The following is a 13,898-nucleotide window of genomic DNA, read 5'->3' as shown; positions in this document are numbered from 1 at the left end:
CAACATTCAACTGGATTCGCTTCGATTCAGACTGCAAAACTATTGCTTTGCCTTCATAATATTGAGATATCTTTTATGTGACAGACACCTATCAGTAGTACATGAGCCCCTCCAAACTTAGCACCGCATTCTTCTCACCAGATCTAAGGAGATATGGGAAATCTGAAAATGCTGAGTATGAGACGAAACTCGTTGACAGCTCTAAATTTGGACAATCATATTATTATGCATCCACTAGAATATCTCATCACAACATTGTGATTCAATTTATACCGAAATCAAAGGTATCTCCGCAGCCAGATGAAGCCCAGAACATCCATCATGAATCATATACTAGACCCCCGTTCAAAGAAAAAGAAGAAAATCTAGGGCATCCTAACATCAAATGGTGTCTTTCCAAATGTTTCCCGTATTGTAGCTCACTATAACCAAGCCCAACTTCCAGTAACTCTGCCCTCTGCTTCCAATGCCAACTTTTCGAAACCTGTTATGCTTAAGTCTAAATCCTCGGCTTTACATCCAACACATCTATCAACAACCGTTACGTCAATAGTATTGTTTCCGCTTCCCGATTCTTTCTGTCGAGTGATTCTGATCTTTTTCCCACAGAGAGGATTGGCATTGGGGTTGGAACTCGTTGAAGCGGCATCAAAGATGATGTGGGACACGGCGCAAATAGATTCAGATGATGAGGATGTAATGCCACATGCGCCGAGACCAGGTGCATAGTATGTAAGATCTCCTGTGAATATACCACCATTTGATGGAAGAGGTAATGCTTTCGACCTTAATTGATAGATTAGTACGTGATTCTGACCAATTGAATAGCAGAGTTGAGTTGGAAGGAGTATATTGTTGTGAGAAGGATTCATGCACAAAAAGAAAAACGATGAGCCATCGATATGTAATGAATTGCTAAATACACATACGATGAATGCTTCAAGCCGAGACCAAGTCCCAGTCCCAAGATCAATGCAAGTAATAATACAATTGCTCCTATAATCAACAAAAGCACCTTGCGACTCCGTCCAAGATATGTGCGATGCGCAGGCAATACATTATTGAATCGCTCAGTCAATGTAGGTTTTCCAAAGGTTCCTGTCGCGACAGCATTTCCCGATGAATCCGAAGATCCCTCTTTCGTGGTAGGAAGAGTTGATGATTCCGGTTTCGAAAAGATATTATATTTGCTGAGGAAGGATTGTTTGGGTGTTGGAGTCTCCCATTCTGGAGTCTCGTGGATCGTGGATGCCATTATAAATTATTATTTTATCTCGATTTTCAAAGAGAGACTAGATGCGCATTATGATATTATTGGAATAATAAGTGGTATGTCCAAAGAGATAGAATTATGGAGTAGAAAGTGGGATGGATGGATGGATGGATGGATGGATGTATCGAGACAAATTGGCTTATGAAAGATTAGAGATTAGAGAAGGAAAGGGTGGAGAAGAGCTAATAACCGTTTGGTACATGCACCCTGTAAATTTGGGGAAATACAGTGTACAGTAGTGCCAAGTTTTCCTTAGTTTCAGGGACTATCGGGCTATGATTGGCTGTCCGCAATCCAAATCTAGGCTTTAAATTTAGTAAATTGGGTCCATGCTTGACTCAAAATCGAAAGTCTTTTTTGTCTTCTACATTTCGGTACCTTACATATATCTATTACCACCATTGGACAACACCAACAACACCCTTCAGACCATTTGAAACATTGACTGAGTGGTCAAAATCAAGCCACGTGGTGTTCGACTGCATATAGAGTATATATCAATAGATTTGACTCGTCAGTACGGGCCGTAGTACCCCGCAGTATGCCATGTCACCTTTCAATGTTGTGTGTGCCTTGTGGTCTGACTTTATTTACTTGAAATTTCAACATCATCTCTCATTTCTCATCATCATACAACAGTAATAATGTCTGACAACATTTCAACAATCTACGCGAGAGCAGTGGCAGACGCCCAAAGAGCAGTTCAATATGTACTCGAGAATGCTCCAGGAGCATATGAAAGAGGGAAAGATGCTGCCGTGATTGTTGCTGCTAAGGTTCAACCTGCTCTCAACTCTGCCATGGAGAAAACACCAGTCCTCATGGAAAGATCCAGAATAGCGGCAGAGCAGTTGTATCAGGATGCTCCCAGGCATCTAAACACCGCGAAGGGTGTGGCAGGACAGTTATATCAGGATGCTCCGAGACATTTAAACACCGCAAAGAAAGCGGGTATAAATGCTCTTGAGAATCCTAGACATTCTGCAACAACAGTGTTAGCCACTTTGGGGCCTGTCGTTCGCAAGCACCCATATGTCAGCGTTTTTGGAGCCTGGGCAGCACTGGCTGTGGCATTCGGGCCCCTCTGGCCTATTCGTGCTCTATTAAAAGTATTTGGATTTGGTAAAGGTGTCACTCCTGGTAAGCAGATCTTGATCGGTTATATGCCGACGCAATCACTGACAGAGTTGTAGGATCGAATGCGGCATCTTGGCAATCGCGACAAGGAAACGTGCAACGCAATTCATGGTTTTCTTTATTTCAATCCTACGGAGATAAATTAAGTTAAGCTTAGGCCTTCAATTCAAAAAGGAATTGCATGCTTATAAAAAGCTGAAGAGTTGATTGTGAAATCAAATGAAAAGATTTATATTGCATCTGTCCTATGTTCCTCGTCGTTGATTCTCCCGTTTTGGAGAACTTATAGATAAATTCAGTTGATTCTTGATTGCTTGAATATCCTCTCTGCGGGTATTATTGCTCTTTCCATTCTTCTCTGACGGTTTGTATTTTGGAAGCGCCCTGGCCCTTGAAAACTGTGTTTTCAGGTGCTTTTAACTAAATTTCTTATCTAAGAACCAAACTCCTTCATGGATTATGTTATTTGTAATATTGCTTTCCAAGCCATGTCTCGGAAGCCTTGAGATTCTTTTATAGTCTCTTCAACTCAAGTACTATCTCTGTTCATGTATCCGTCCAGACAGCTCAAATATTGAACAGGATTTACGCACAAACAATTGTGCCGGGTAGGTTACTTGTAATCAACAACGAAGACGCAAGCGAAAATCCAAGGCAATCAAATGATCTCAAGACAGTGTGGAAATAATAAGGATAAATTTGATCGCGAATGAACTTATAGTTGGCAATTACTAGAAATGGAAAGAAGGAAGGAAGCGATCTTTTCAACTACAAAGGATACACTTTAATAAATTTATAGAAACAGTACGTTCTGCAGTGCTCAAAAGTAGATATTGGAATTGTACGTGCGTACTGTTTTTATACCGTGGATCAATTCATGTCAAGTGACAAACAGAACTGCACTACAGAACGACTTTATCCTCAAAAATCGAGATTTATTAGGAGTCTAACTGTCGGAGCTCCATGAGTGATATGGACTTGGCATTATTTTAGATCACGAAAAATAATCGGAGTACATGTTACTTTGATATCCTGTGCATTCCGAGATTTCTTTAAACTTTTGAACGATCGAAGGTCATTGAACTAGCAAAAACCTGATTGTCTTGCTGTTTGACTTTTTTTTTGAGGACCCATTATTGCTGGCTCAAATCATACGATCTTCATGGTAAAGACTGCATCGCTGATATGGCTAGGTCATTGATCAGTGAGAAAGAAGAATGAACGAGGATATGCATAGGTTTTGTCGGCAAAAAACGCTGCTGCAAGCAGGAGAAGAAGAAGTGAGTGTAATTTATTAGGAGCACCAATGAGATAGTCCGAATTCAAGTGGGTTTTTGAATTTTAGATGGATGTGACGGCCAATTAGTTGATATAGTGAAATGCCAAACAAGAACGACTTAAGTGATAAGGGGGTTTTTAATCTAGTCAAACCTTTCTTGATCACACAGTTTCATTGTCAAGGGAAATCTCGGTCTAGTAACGAGGCTCATCATCATGATAGTTTTCTCATTGAGAGGTTTCCCTCCTGTTCTTTCGTTGTCAAATTAGCTTCAATGTCTAGTGGGTACCCGTTTTCACTTCAGCTTGATCATCGCAAACTTTTCACATCTCAATACAAAGTCCAAATATTAGTTACACTATCACGACTATGCAGCTAGATTCAATTATGGTTTTATCAATTGGCGCTCACTTCCCCCCTTAATCAGAATAATAACTTCTTTGTGTTGCCTTTATGATCATTTGCTTCCTTTGGTTCTTTCAACGCTTCGACAAAGTGCCGGAAACAGATGACTTCAAAGCATGGCTTTGTTCCTTCCTCTCTTCACATATCATGGTAGGTAGGATATTTCGTTCGATTCAACGGGGTTTTGAAAACTACTTTTTCTCGAATAACAACATCTCGAATCTTTTGGATATCAAAATACAAATGGCAGCCGTACCCACACAGGAAGGTAATGCGCCAGGTGCGGGGGCTGTAATTGTAGATGTGAATGTGGATGTGGGCCTAGACACAGATAGCTCTGACGAGGGGGTTTGGCAAGACGTAGGCATAAGTTCTTTAACAGGACAATCAGACTCCATGGCAGTTAGGGTGATACGTAAGTATTAATCTTTTCAAAACGTCTTTCAATTTTATCTGATGCCCTTATTTTGCAAAGAAAAATGGTACGAACGCTAATCAAATTTTAATGTTGATAGGCGCATTTCGTGCGAACACAATCCGTCAAAATAAATGGCAGAAACACAATCCACACAACTTGACAGGAGATAATATAGAAATTGACGCATGTATTGCCAGTGGATCATTCGGACTTGTCTTTCGCGTCGAGAACAAAGATACCCGTAGTGAGGGACAGCCCGGCATCAAATATGCTATTAAAATTTCCAAACTTCGATTAGAGTCGGAGGCTAACCTTGACTACAACATGGGCTCAGATCGCAGTCCCAATCTTACACGAACCAGTGAAGCTTCTGTTGTTGACCAGAAGCAAATGAAAGCATTGAGCTTAACCTCCAAACGTGGAAGGGAGATAACAACATTCCTTCAATATATCAAATCAGGGCACCCTAATGTCATGAACATGGCTGGTTGGGCTGAATTTGACATCTTGGGAAACTCTTTTTCTTTGATTGTTCTGGAGATTTGCGATCTTGGCACTCTTCTCGACATGGTATGTGAATTTCGAGAGAGGGACGAATACATGCCCGAAGCATTTATAGTGAGTTTGATACCATTCTATCTTTGTCGAGCCGAGATATAACTAATCTCAATCCTTAGTGGCACACTTTCGAACAACTGTTTAGCGGACTTGCATTTCTCCATGGCGAGCATCCCGATTACATAACAAAACCAGAATTTGCGGGACGTACAGAAACAACTGTCGCACGTGACGTTAAATCAAACAATGTCTTCATCCAATCAGTTCCTCCAAATTCTCCCCCGAACACATATCCGACTATCAAATTGGGAGATTTTGGCGAGTCCCTACATCTACCCAGACACGGTACTCGCGATTTTAATTACGGAAATAGTACTTGTGACCCGCCAGACACCAAGATGAGTGCAAAGTATGATGTGTGGTCCGTAGGCGCCATGATATATATGATGGCCAGGAGGGGGCGTTACCCAAACAAAGGGTGCTCCCTGATAAACTCGGAGGGAAAGGTCATTAAGTTTCATCGCGCAAAACCAGCAGAAAGAGAACTCCTACGTCGTGCGCTAAATCAAGAATCGAGGTTTGAGCCTATAAATGAGCATTTGACTTTACGGTTAGAAACCGAGATCAGATGGGCCATGACACTTAACCGAGAAGATCGACCGACTGCTGTAGAAGTATATCTCAAGGTACAACAGCTCAACGACGCGAGGAAGAAATTCATGTATAGGGAATTGCCACCTTGGGCCCCAAAATTGGAATTGCAGCGAGAGTACAAACCTCTCGAATTGGTAAAGATGAATTGGATGATTGACGACGCGGAGGAGAGAGACTTTCTATTCAAATACTCAGGAGGACTTACGGTGCAGAGGACAGAGAGAGCAAGGAATAGGGTGCGGAGAAGTCTTGCTGAGCACCACGCGATGGTTCAGAGAAGGAAGAATGAGAAACAACGCGAAATTGATTTGAGAACTGGTGCGCGTGACCACGCGGAGCTAGATCGGGCAAGGAGGAGCGTAATTGAGCAAGAGGAAATCGGCAAGGTCAAGAACGAGAGAAAGGAATATGGGGGTTGGTTGAGGTCCGGGCATAAGAGGAGAAGATTAGAATATCATAGAGGTAGGGCGCATTGGGTTGATTGAGGGTAGGAACATTTGGAGGAAGGACCATAAATTGTATATGTTAAAGAGGGAGAGTGGATGTAGTAACGAGGGGTTTATTGAGGGGGTTATGCTAGAACTTTCAAGGTGACGCAATTGTATTTATCTAGTCTAATTCTGTCAAATCTATTCGCAAGGATATCATTATCAATATTTTTATATTTTATTTTACATCACGTTCAGATTGCCTGCTACATCAAATTTTGATAGTTTGAAATTCCAAAGATGCTCGAACGAACGGTTCATGTTGATGAACTATATCTCATAAGAATATATTAGGAAATCTAATTGAGTGTCTTTCCTGCCGTGTTATACAAAGATAATGGTGGGGATTTTTCTTCGAAAGATTGGCTGAATAAGCTATGACCTGGTTCATTTTTAGGGTTTAGCTAGATTCAAATTTATTTTCCTAAATATTGACAAGGTATCTTGATACATGTTTTTCAGTATTGGTGTCAATGTAGGTAGATAGCACCTTAGATTTACAGCTTTTCCATTTCCAAAAAACTTCCCTTCGAATGAGTAGTAGAATAAGCCTCAGAGAAAGAGGCCCGTGGTACATGTGAACATGACGCACCCAGTGACCGTTCTCAGCTGCTTTCTATTCTGAGACCTCGCTTGGCTAACTCTGTATGTTTTATGCACATACATCCTTTTAGCTCTTCAACCTCCATGCCATATCGACAAGATTCGCACATCAACCTGGAAAACCAACCATGGCTAATTCAAAGTAAGTAGATATTTAAGCACATACCCTTTGTCATATTGACCCAGCTCACCAATCTGTTAGATATGAATATGTCAAAGCCTTTGAGCAGCCTGATCTGCTCATCCCAAATACATGGATCGTAGTGCGTATTGATGGTCGGGGATTTCATAAGTATGTTTTACCTTTCCTGCTCCACGAGCTACTCTACTGCTTGATCATGTAGCGGAAACTGAAATTCATAGATTTTCGGACAAATATGCCTTTGAGAAGCCGAATGATCGGAGAGCGCTGGATTTGATGAATGCGGCTGCGAAGGCTGTCATGATGGAATTGCCCGATATTGTGATTGCCTATGGCATTAGTGACGAGTATAGGTTTGTTTTTAATTTTATGGTGGCTTTCAATCGAGAGTTCTTGCTAAAGAAGCAATCATAGTTTCGTCTTCCATAAATCATGTGCGCTTTTTGAGAGACGCTCGAGGTATGACTCTTTTCCCTTCAACCCTTTGTTTGAGGAACTTCTTGCCTGAAAACAAAATGTTAATCAAAAATTTATAGTAAGCTGGTCACGACAATAGTATCAACTTTCACAGCATACTATGTCCATTTCTGGTCGACCTATTTCCCGGACCCGGGAATGCAACTCACGGCACCGTTACCTAGTTTTGATGGTAGAGCTGTGCAATACCCTAGTGTTCAGAATTTGAGGGATTATATGAGTTGGAGACAAGTCGATTGTATGCATTTTCTTCATATTTTACTTCCTGTCTCTGTTTTCTCCGGGTTGGTACTGATGAGTGAAGGTCACATTAACAATCTTTACAATACCACTTTTTGGACATTGATCCAGAAAGGAGGGTTTGATGCAAAAGGTGCGGAGAAGGAACTTGCTGTGAGTTTCAATGTTCTCAGATCACTAGTTTCCATACTTAACGTCAGGTGAATTTTAGGGATCTTTGGCTGCGGACAAAAATGAGATTTTGTTCTCGAGGTTTGGAATCAATTATAACAATGAACCTGAAATCTACAAAAAGGGGAGCGTGGTTTTCCGAGATGTAAGTCAGAGTCTTCACCCTAATTTACTTTGACGAAAAATTGACTTGATCATAGTATGAGTTAGTGGAACCGGGAGTGTCAGAAGCAATCGATGAGGATTCAGCAAAGACAATCGAGCAGAAGGAACTGTCAAAGACACAAGAAGAAAAGGACAGGAAGAGAAGAGCAAAGGCAAGAATCACGGTGCAACACGTAGATGTTATTAAAGACGAATTTTGGCAGAGGAGACCATGGCTTTTATCCAATAAGCCTGGAAAGATACCCAAAGAGATATAGTTCGAGGTTTAGAATTCCACAAATCTAATTGAGATACCATATATTATCTAGAACGCCAGGGTCACTGTCGTGATCACAAAACTCCGTGCCCCAAAACGCCTTTTGCTATGCCGACTTGTAGAATATACAGGGCAAAACCATTTATTTATTCTTCCGCGACTTCTTCTTTTTGGCGCTTTCTGACGTTGATGATGTATCTGATGATTCCTTCTCTGATCGTCGTAACAATTTCTTTTGTCGCTTCTGTTCCTTCCGTTCTCGCCGTTCCTCCTTGGTTTCTGTCTTTTCCGAGTCTGTTGAGCTGGCGCTTGCTGCTTTGGCTTCCTTTCCTCCCTCCATCTTTTTGGTTTCTTTAGCGGCGGATTTCCTCGCTCGTTCCGCCCTCTTCTTTTCCTTCCTTGCCCTCCTTTCTTCCTTATTTTCTTTTCTTTCTTCTCCCTTCCTTTTCTTATCCTTGTCCTTTCCCTTCCCGCTTTTCTCTTCCTTGACAATTATCTCCATAGCCTTCTTCTCCTTCTCTTTGTCCTCCATCGTCCCCCCGACCGTCTCCCCCCTCACAAAAAAGCTATACAATCCTCCCTTTCCCCCAACCCATTTACTTCCACCCTTAACCACCATTTCCAAGCCCCCTCCCTCCTGAACCTTGACCTGTCCCTCCTTACTCGTATCCAATCCCTTCAGCGAAGCATCAAAAGCATTCAACCACCACATATCAGCCGTCTTGTGCATTTTCTTCCCCACTCCCAAAAGATTGTCTTTTTTCGAAACGAGCAATGGTCGCGAGAGTCCAATAGTGTCGGAGCTGTGGTGGAGAGAGTGACCGGTTCCGCGCCAACCCTGAGAGGTGAGAAGAGCGTGGGCGTTCATTTTGAGGTTGTGTGATCGTTAACGCGAATGTGAGGGAGTGTTAGGGGTTGCTGAAGTGGGCAGTTGATGGAGGAATGCTTTGAGACTTGTGATGAAGAGATATATTTTCTTATCGCAACTCAAAAATTAATCTTAGCGTTATCGCTTCAATTTTTGGTGGAATCCATGTAAGGTTAGTGTGGCGAGTGTGGCTAGAGCGTAGCAGTTGTGGCGGGGCGGGAAAGTGTGGCTGGCTTCCAAGCCAGGTGTGCCTTGATTTTTGTTCGTCGAATCCTTGGGAGAGTATTTTCTCTCCAAAATCATGTTGTGCCTCTCAGAAAAGAGAATCTTTCCATTTTTCCTCTCAAAAGTATAACATAACCATTTTTCAATTATATCGAATACCGCAATCGTCACGTATTGATAATGCCGTTCCTCCCATACGAGGAGCCTGGAATTGAGGTTATTCTTTCATTGACCTCATTTATTCTTCTTTTAAACATCACTCGATACATCCTAGACCGACTGCTGTACTGTGGTATCGTAGGACAAATTCTCATAGGGATAATATGGGGTCTACCAGTCGGAGGGGAAGCATGGCTGACAAAGGGATACCAAGAAACCATTCAAGCATTGGGCTACCTAGGTCTGATAGGTCTCGTGTTTGAAGGAGGACTCAGTACAGACCTCAAACAGCTTCGGAAAGCTGCCTACATTTCAATATCGGTAGCTACTGTTGGTCTATTAGTGCCCATTGCATTATCTTTCCTGTTGCTTATTTTACCATTTTCCAGTAGTTCTGGGACAATGTATCCTACTCCTCTAGCAGCCTTCTCGGCTGGGGCATCATTATGTTCGACCTCTCTGGGAACGACATTCGCCATTCTCTCCTCTGCAAATATGCAGCATACGAGAGTCGGTGTGATACTCGTAGGAGCTGCGATGATGGACGACGTTGTCGGCCTTGTTATGGTGAACATTGTGACAACCCTGGGGAGTGGAGGTATGGGTGGATGGCCAATCGCAAGACCAATAGCCGCGAGTTTTGGCTTACTTCTGGGTTTTCTTGCTCTGGGCGCTTACTTACTGAAGCCGATTTGGCTCTACCTTGTCAAGTGTTCTCGGTCCGAGTCAGTGGCTAATGTTCCCACGGGAAACAAATCTGATGTCAAGGAAACAGCTCTCAAACAATTTTGGAGAATTCCTAGCCTTGGGTTTCTTCTTTCAACATTGATACTCATCGTTTTTGTCACTATTGCATCTTTCATCGATGCGTCTGTTCTTTTCGCCGCATTTATTGCCGGGGGAGTAGTTAATTACCTATGGGATGTCGGAAACCGTAGTATTGAAGAAGAACCGAGATCAAACCCAGCTCAGGTGATGTACGAAGAGTACTATAAACCAATCATGGACTTCATATTGGTTCCCTTTTTCTTTGTAAGTATTTTCAATTTACACCTTACTCTCACCATCCAGTACTGGGTATTCAAGAGTCGGGACTCCTGGTAGACAACATGAGATGTGTACTTTTGGAACCGATTTGGCATACTCGATCAGTATGGAATGGTGAATCCTTCTTGGATAATGAATCGCATCCAAATATTTATCTCATTCAGACTTCAATCGCCCGAAATTCTGGATTGAACTCTCCTCGGACATTCACATTTAGCCTATTAACGCAGACTATTGGACAAACTGCGAGCAATACTTGATTTTAAGGAACTGGACTAATCTGATCTATCTAGGCGTCTATTGGTTTCTCAATTCCAATCACAGACATGTTTAAAGCCTCCATCGTCTGGAAAGGCATTGTGTACTCCATACTCATGGTAATTGCGAAATGCCTAGTGAGCCTTGTTATGTATTTCGAGTACTTCGCAAAATCTTGGAGCAAACCAAGAGAAACTCAATCATCAGCGGCAGATTCTACCCGTCCTCCACATTTAGAAGCCTTGCTAGTGGGATTCGCCATGGTTGCCAGAGGAGAAATCGGGTTCTTGATCGCGTCCCTCTCACAAAGCTCCGGTACACTGTTGTTGAAGAATCAACAAAATACTGCCATTGTTTCCGGGGAAGCAGTTTTTCTTGTCATCGTTTGGGCTGTAGTAATTTGCACTATAGTCGGCCCAGTTGTCGTCGGCCTTCTCGTAAGGCGAATCAGGAATCAAGCATTGTATCTTCATTGAATTGAGACCCTGATCGTATGTGCTCCGAGGTTTACACCCCGAATGTCTTGGTTCAATATATTTAGAAAGCTAAAAACATTACCGGTGATAACCCGGAGATTTAAAAAGTCAAAATAATACAAATGCTTGAAGCTAAGCATGTCTCACTGGTAAGGCTGTCGATTAGATGTTGCAATTCGAGCCTTCGATCGGGAATCATTGGAGGTACCTGCAGCTGGATATATGCCGGAACGCACATCAATTAGCATTTACAGTCCTTGCATGGAATATTTTGGAAGCAATCCTGTAGGGTGTTAAAGATCTGTCTCAACTCCGCGGTCTCACTACGGGTGTATACAAATATGGATAACTTTAAATGGAATTATACTTCGGATTAATATAACATCACTAAACCGCGACTTCCTGAGAGATTTCGAGTTGAAAGTATCCACAGACAATAAAATACGATCGGCTAAAGAATCTAACGGTAGAAGATCATCGTGTTTTAGTCTTCGTATAAGATCCAAGAGTCAGGACCGCAAAAGAAGGCCCATTGACCCCTTTTATCACATGATAGAGAACTCCTGATTTGTGAAGTTATGGTACTATTGGCTAGGCAAAAGGAAACCGTCGAAAGATGTCCATCCCACGACTCACGAGTGCCTTGCCATGCCTAGTGACTGCCTAATGCCGAGGAATTCTGCTATTTTTCATATCAAGCCAGAGAATTCTTTTCTGCAATTGTCTCGGAACTCTTCTCGAAAAGAATAAAATGGGATCTAAGTATGCAAGGCTACCAAACTGATGAGGGGAATCCGTATTCCAGCCTGATCTAAGCCCCACACAATAATACAACCCGCATGATCCCTTGTCCTTGTACAGCATGCACTGTCAGACGGTTAGACGAGGTTTGCATGAAAACTTACAAGCATAGGCAAATCTTATATAAAATTTGCCTTTATTATACATACTTCCAGGCCAATGATTTCCTCCCCTGATTGGAATCTTTCGAGTTTCATTCTATCTATCTTTTGGACTGCTTAAGAGTTTCTCAAGTTCTTTTATATCCCGTACTTGAGTTACTTCAACGGTCTTCAAAGATGTCAACCTCACAGTATGGGGCTTTTTTGCCTCGACATCTCAAGGGATACCTCTGGATTAGCTTTCTTGTCGCAGTATTCATTGTTATGGGATTGAGCGAAAATAATGTTATATTTGTTAACAGATCAGCAAATTGGGATGCGACAGATGGCGGTCCATTACTACAAGATTATTCTATAAATTCGGATGTGCCATCTACAACTCCTTTAGCATCCCCACCAATGAGCGATGACAACAGCTATACAAAGCCAGCAGCAGAAGAACCAAGCAGGATCTACAGTAACACAGGTCTTGATCCGAAGGATGTCGTCATTTTGGTCAAGACTGGTGCTACGTCCATTTGGAGGAGGATGCCTATGCACATGTCGACTACATTGGGTAACAAACAACTTACTCCAAATATCGTCTACTACTCTGACATCGCGGACAACATCAATGGAAATCCGGTCATTGATTCTCTCGCAAACGTATCGGCAACTCTTAAAGCATCACCTGACTTTGAGCTCTATAACAAAGCCAAAGAAGCTCTCAACGACAATTTGTACCAAGAAAGTGCAAGTATGGAGGGAGATTCGTACTTACCGGGTGGCTGGAGACTGGACAAATACAAGTTCTTGCCTATGTTTCAACATGCTGCTATTCATCACCCTGGCAAGAAATGGTATGTGTATATGGAGGACGATAACTATTTCTTTTGGGAAACACTTTATGCATGGCTTGCGACTTTAGACCACACATCTCCTCTTTTGGTTGGGTCGCCAGCGTTTAAGATGGGCGAAGATTTTGCTCATGGTGGATCTGGATTTGCTGTTTCTGGAAAGGCTATGGCAACTTCATTTGGTGCAGAGAAGACTCTGGCTGACAAGTACGAATCGTATGCGAAGGAGCATTGCTGCGGAGATCAGGTACTTTCACATGCCATGAAAGAAATGGGCGTAGAGCGATTCAAGGAGCTGGATGGAGGTGGATGGGCTGCCTTGCAGTCCCTTCCAACATGGAGAATTGGTTTTGGTGACTGGAACTGGTGCTCACCACTCATGAATATCCATAAAGTCCATCAAGCGGATATTTCCCAATTGTTCGTTTTTGAAAACCAGTTCATGCAAGAGACGAAAGGAAAGGGACGCATACGTTATCGCGACGTTTTTAAATACTTCTTTGCTCCAAAACTAGTTGCTGCACGGTCAGAGTGGGATAATTATGCAGCAGCCAAGTCATTTTCATCGACGGAAGATTCCTGGTCGCCCGACTTAAAGGCCTTAACTGCAGCTCAGAAGAGTGAAAGACCATGGGCATCGAAAGAAAATTGCAAAAAGGCTTGTGCAGACTGGGACAAATGTTTGACCTGGAAGTATCAAGATGACAACTGCCATCTTGATCATACAGCGGCGATAGGAGCGAAGGTTAATGAGGGTGTTTACATGGAAAGTGGGTGGATGGTGGATAGAATTGGGAAGGTTCTTGAAAAGAAGGAATGTGGTGCTTTGGATTTTTAGACTTACAGGTTCCAGACCTCAAG

General features: G+C 42.4%; 7 protein-coding genes across 7 annotated transcripts; 5 read left to right on the top strand and 2 right to left on the bottom strand.

Moving 5' to 3' along the window:
* Window positions 1-12: 12 nt before the first annotated feature.
* EAE97_001015 (uncharacterized protein) lies at window positions 13-1,364 on the bottom strand. The gene is made up of 2 exons (XM_038871525.1): window positions 930-1,364; window positions 13-786 (listed from the first exon to the last, which is right to left on the bottom strand). The coding sequence occupies exons 1-2, from the start codon at window positions 1,253-1,255 to the stop codon at window positions 423-425; spliced, it is 690 nt and encodes a 229-aa protein (XP_038737426.1). The 5' UTR covers window positions 1,256-1,364; the 3' UTR covers window positions 13-422.
* Window positions 1,365-1,917: 553 nt separating this feature from the next.
* Window positions 1,918-2,561, top strand: EAE97_001014 (uncharacterized protein; the record flags this gene model as incomplete). Its single annotated transcript, XM_038871524.1, has 2 exons — window positions 1,918-2,413; window positions 2,467-2,561. The coding sequence occupies 2 exons, from the start codon at window positions 1,918-1,920 to the stop codon at window positions 2,559-2,561; spliced, it is 591 nt and encodes a 196-aa protein (XP_038737425.1).
* Window positions 2,562-4,337: 1,776 nt separating this feature from the next.
* EAE97_001013 (uncharacterized protein) lies at window positions 4,338-6,338 on the top strand (the record flags this gene model as incomplete). The annotated part of the gene is made up of 3 exons (XM_038871523.1): window positions 4,338-4,509; window positions 4,610-5,130; window positions 5,190-6,338. 3 exons carry the CDS (start codon window positions 4,338-4,340, stop codon window positions 6,207-6,209), a joined length of 1,713 nt encoding a protein of 570 aa, XP_038737424.1. The 3' UTR covers window positions 6,210-6,338.
* Window positions 6,339-6,943: 605 nt separating this feature from the next.
* On the top strand, window positions 6,944-8,267 carry EAE97_001012 (uncharacterized protein; the record flags this gene model as incomplete). The annotated part of the gene is made up of 8 exons (XM_038871522.1): window positions 6,944-6,957; window positions 7,018-7,107; window positions 7,179-7,310; window positions 7,372-7,416; window positions 7,494-7,672; window positions 7,739-7,827; window positions 7,886-7,990; window positions 8,046-8,267. The coding sequence occupies 8 exons, from the start codon at window positions 6,944-6,946 to the stop codon at window positions 8,265-8,267; spliced, it is 876 nt and encodes a 291-aa protein (XP_038737423.1).
* A 141-nt stretch (window positions 8,268-8,408) lies between these two features.
* On the bottom strand, window positions 8,409-9,134 carry EAE97_001011 (uncharacterized protein; the record flags this gene model as incomplete). Its single annotated transcript, XM_038871521.1, has 1 exon — window positions 8,409-9,134. The coding sequence occupies one exon, from the start codon at window positions 9,132-9,134 to the stop codon at window positions 8,409-8,411; it is 726 nt and encodes a 241-aa protein (XP_038737422.1).
* Window positions 9,135-9,539: 405 nt separating this feature from the next.
* EAE97_001010 (uncharacterized protein) lies at window positions 9,540-11,299 on the top strand (the record flags this gene model as incomplete). Its single annotated transcript, XM_038871520.1, has 2 exons — window positions 9,540-10,550; window positions 10,859-11,299. The coding sequence occupies 2 exons, from the start codon at window positions 9,540-9,542 to the stop codon at window positions 11,297-11,299; spliced, it is 1,452 nt and encodes a 483-aa protein (XP_038737421.1).
* A 1,079-nt stretch (window positions 11,300-12,378) lies between these two features.
* On the top strand, window positions 12,379-13,875 carry EAE97_001009 (uncharacterized protein; the record flags this gene model as incomplete). Its single annotated transcript, XM_038871519.1, has 1 exon — window positions 12,379-13,875. The coding sequence occupies one exon, from the start codon at window positions 12,379-12,381 to the stop codon at window positions 13,873-13,875; it is 1,497 nt and encodes a 498-aa protein (XP_038737420.1).
* Between the last annotated feature and the right edge of the window lie 23 nt (window positions 13,876-13,898).

The sequence above is a fragment of the Botrytis byssoidea genome (genome assembly GCF_014898295.1).
Source record: "Botrytis byssoidea strain MUCL 94 chromosome Unknown BBYS_002, whole genome shotgun sequence".
Taxonomy (NCBI): domain Eukaryota; kingdom Fungi; phylum Ascomycota; class Leotiomycetes; order Helotiales; family Sclerotiniaceae; genus Botrytis; species Botrytis byssoidea.
This window is presented reverse-complemented; position numbering and strand designations above follow the sequence as displayed.

Coding starts and splice junctions, on each gene's coding strand:
- EAE97_001015 (XM_038871525.1), bottom strand. CDS start 1,255: ATGGCATCCACGATCCACGAGACTCCAGAATGGGAGACTCCAACACCC. Junction 787..929: donor CTCGGCTTGAAGCATTCATC/GTATGTGTATTT, acceptor CTATCAATTAAG/GTCGAAAGCATTACCTCTTC.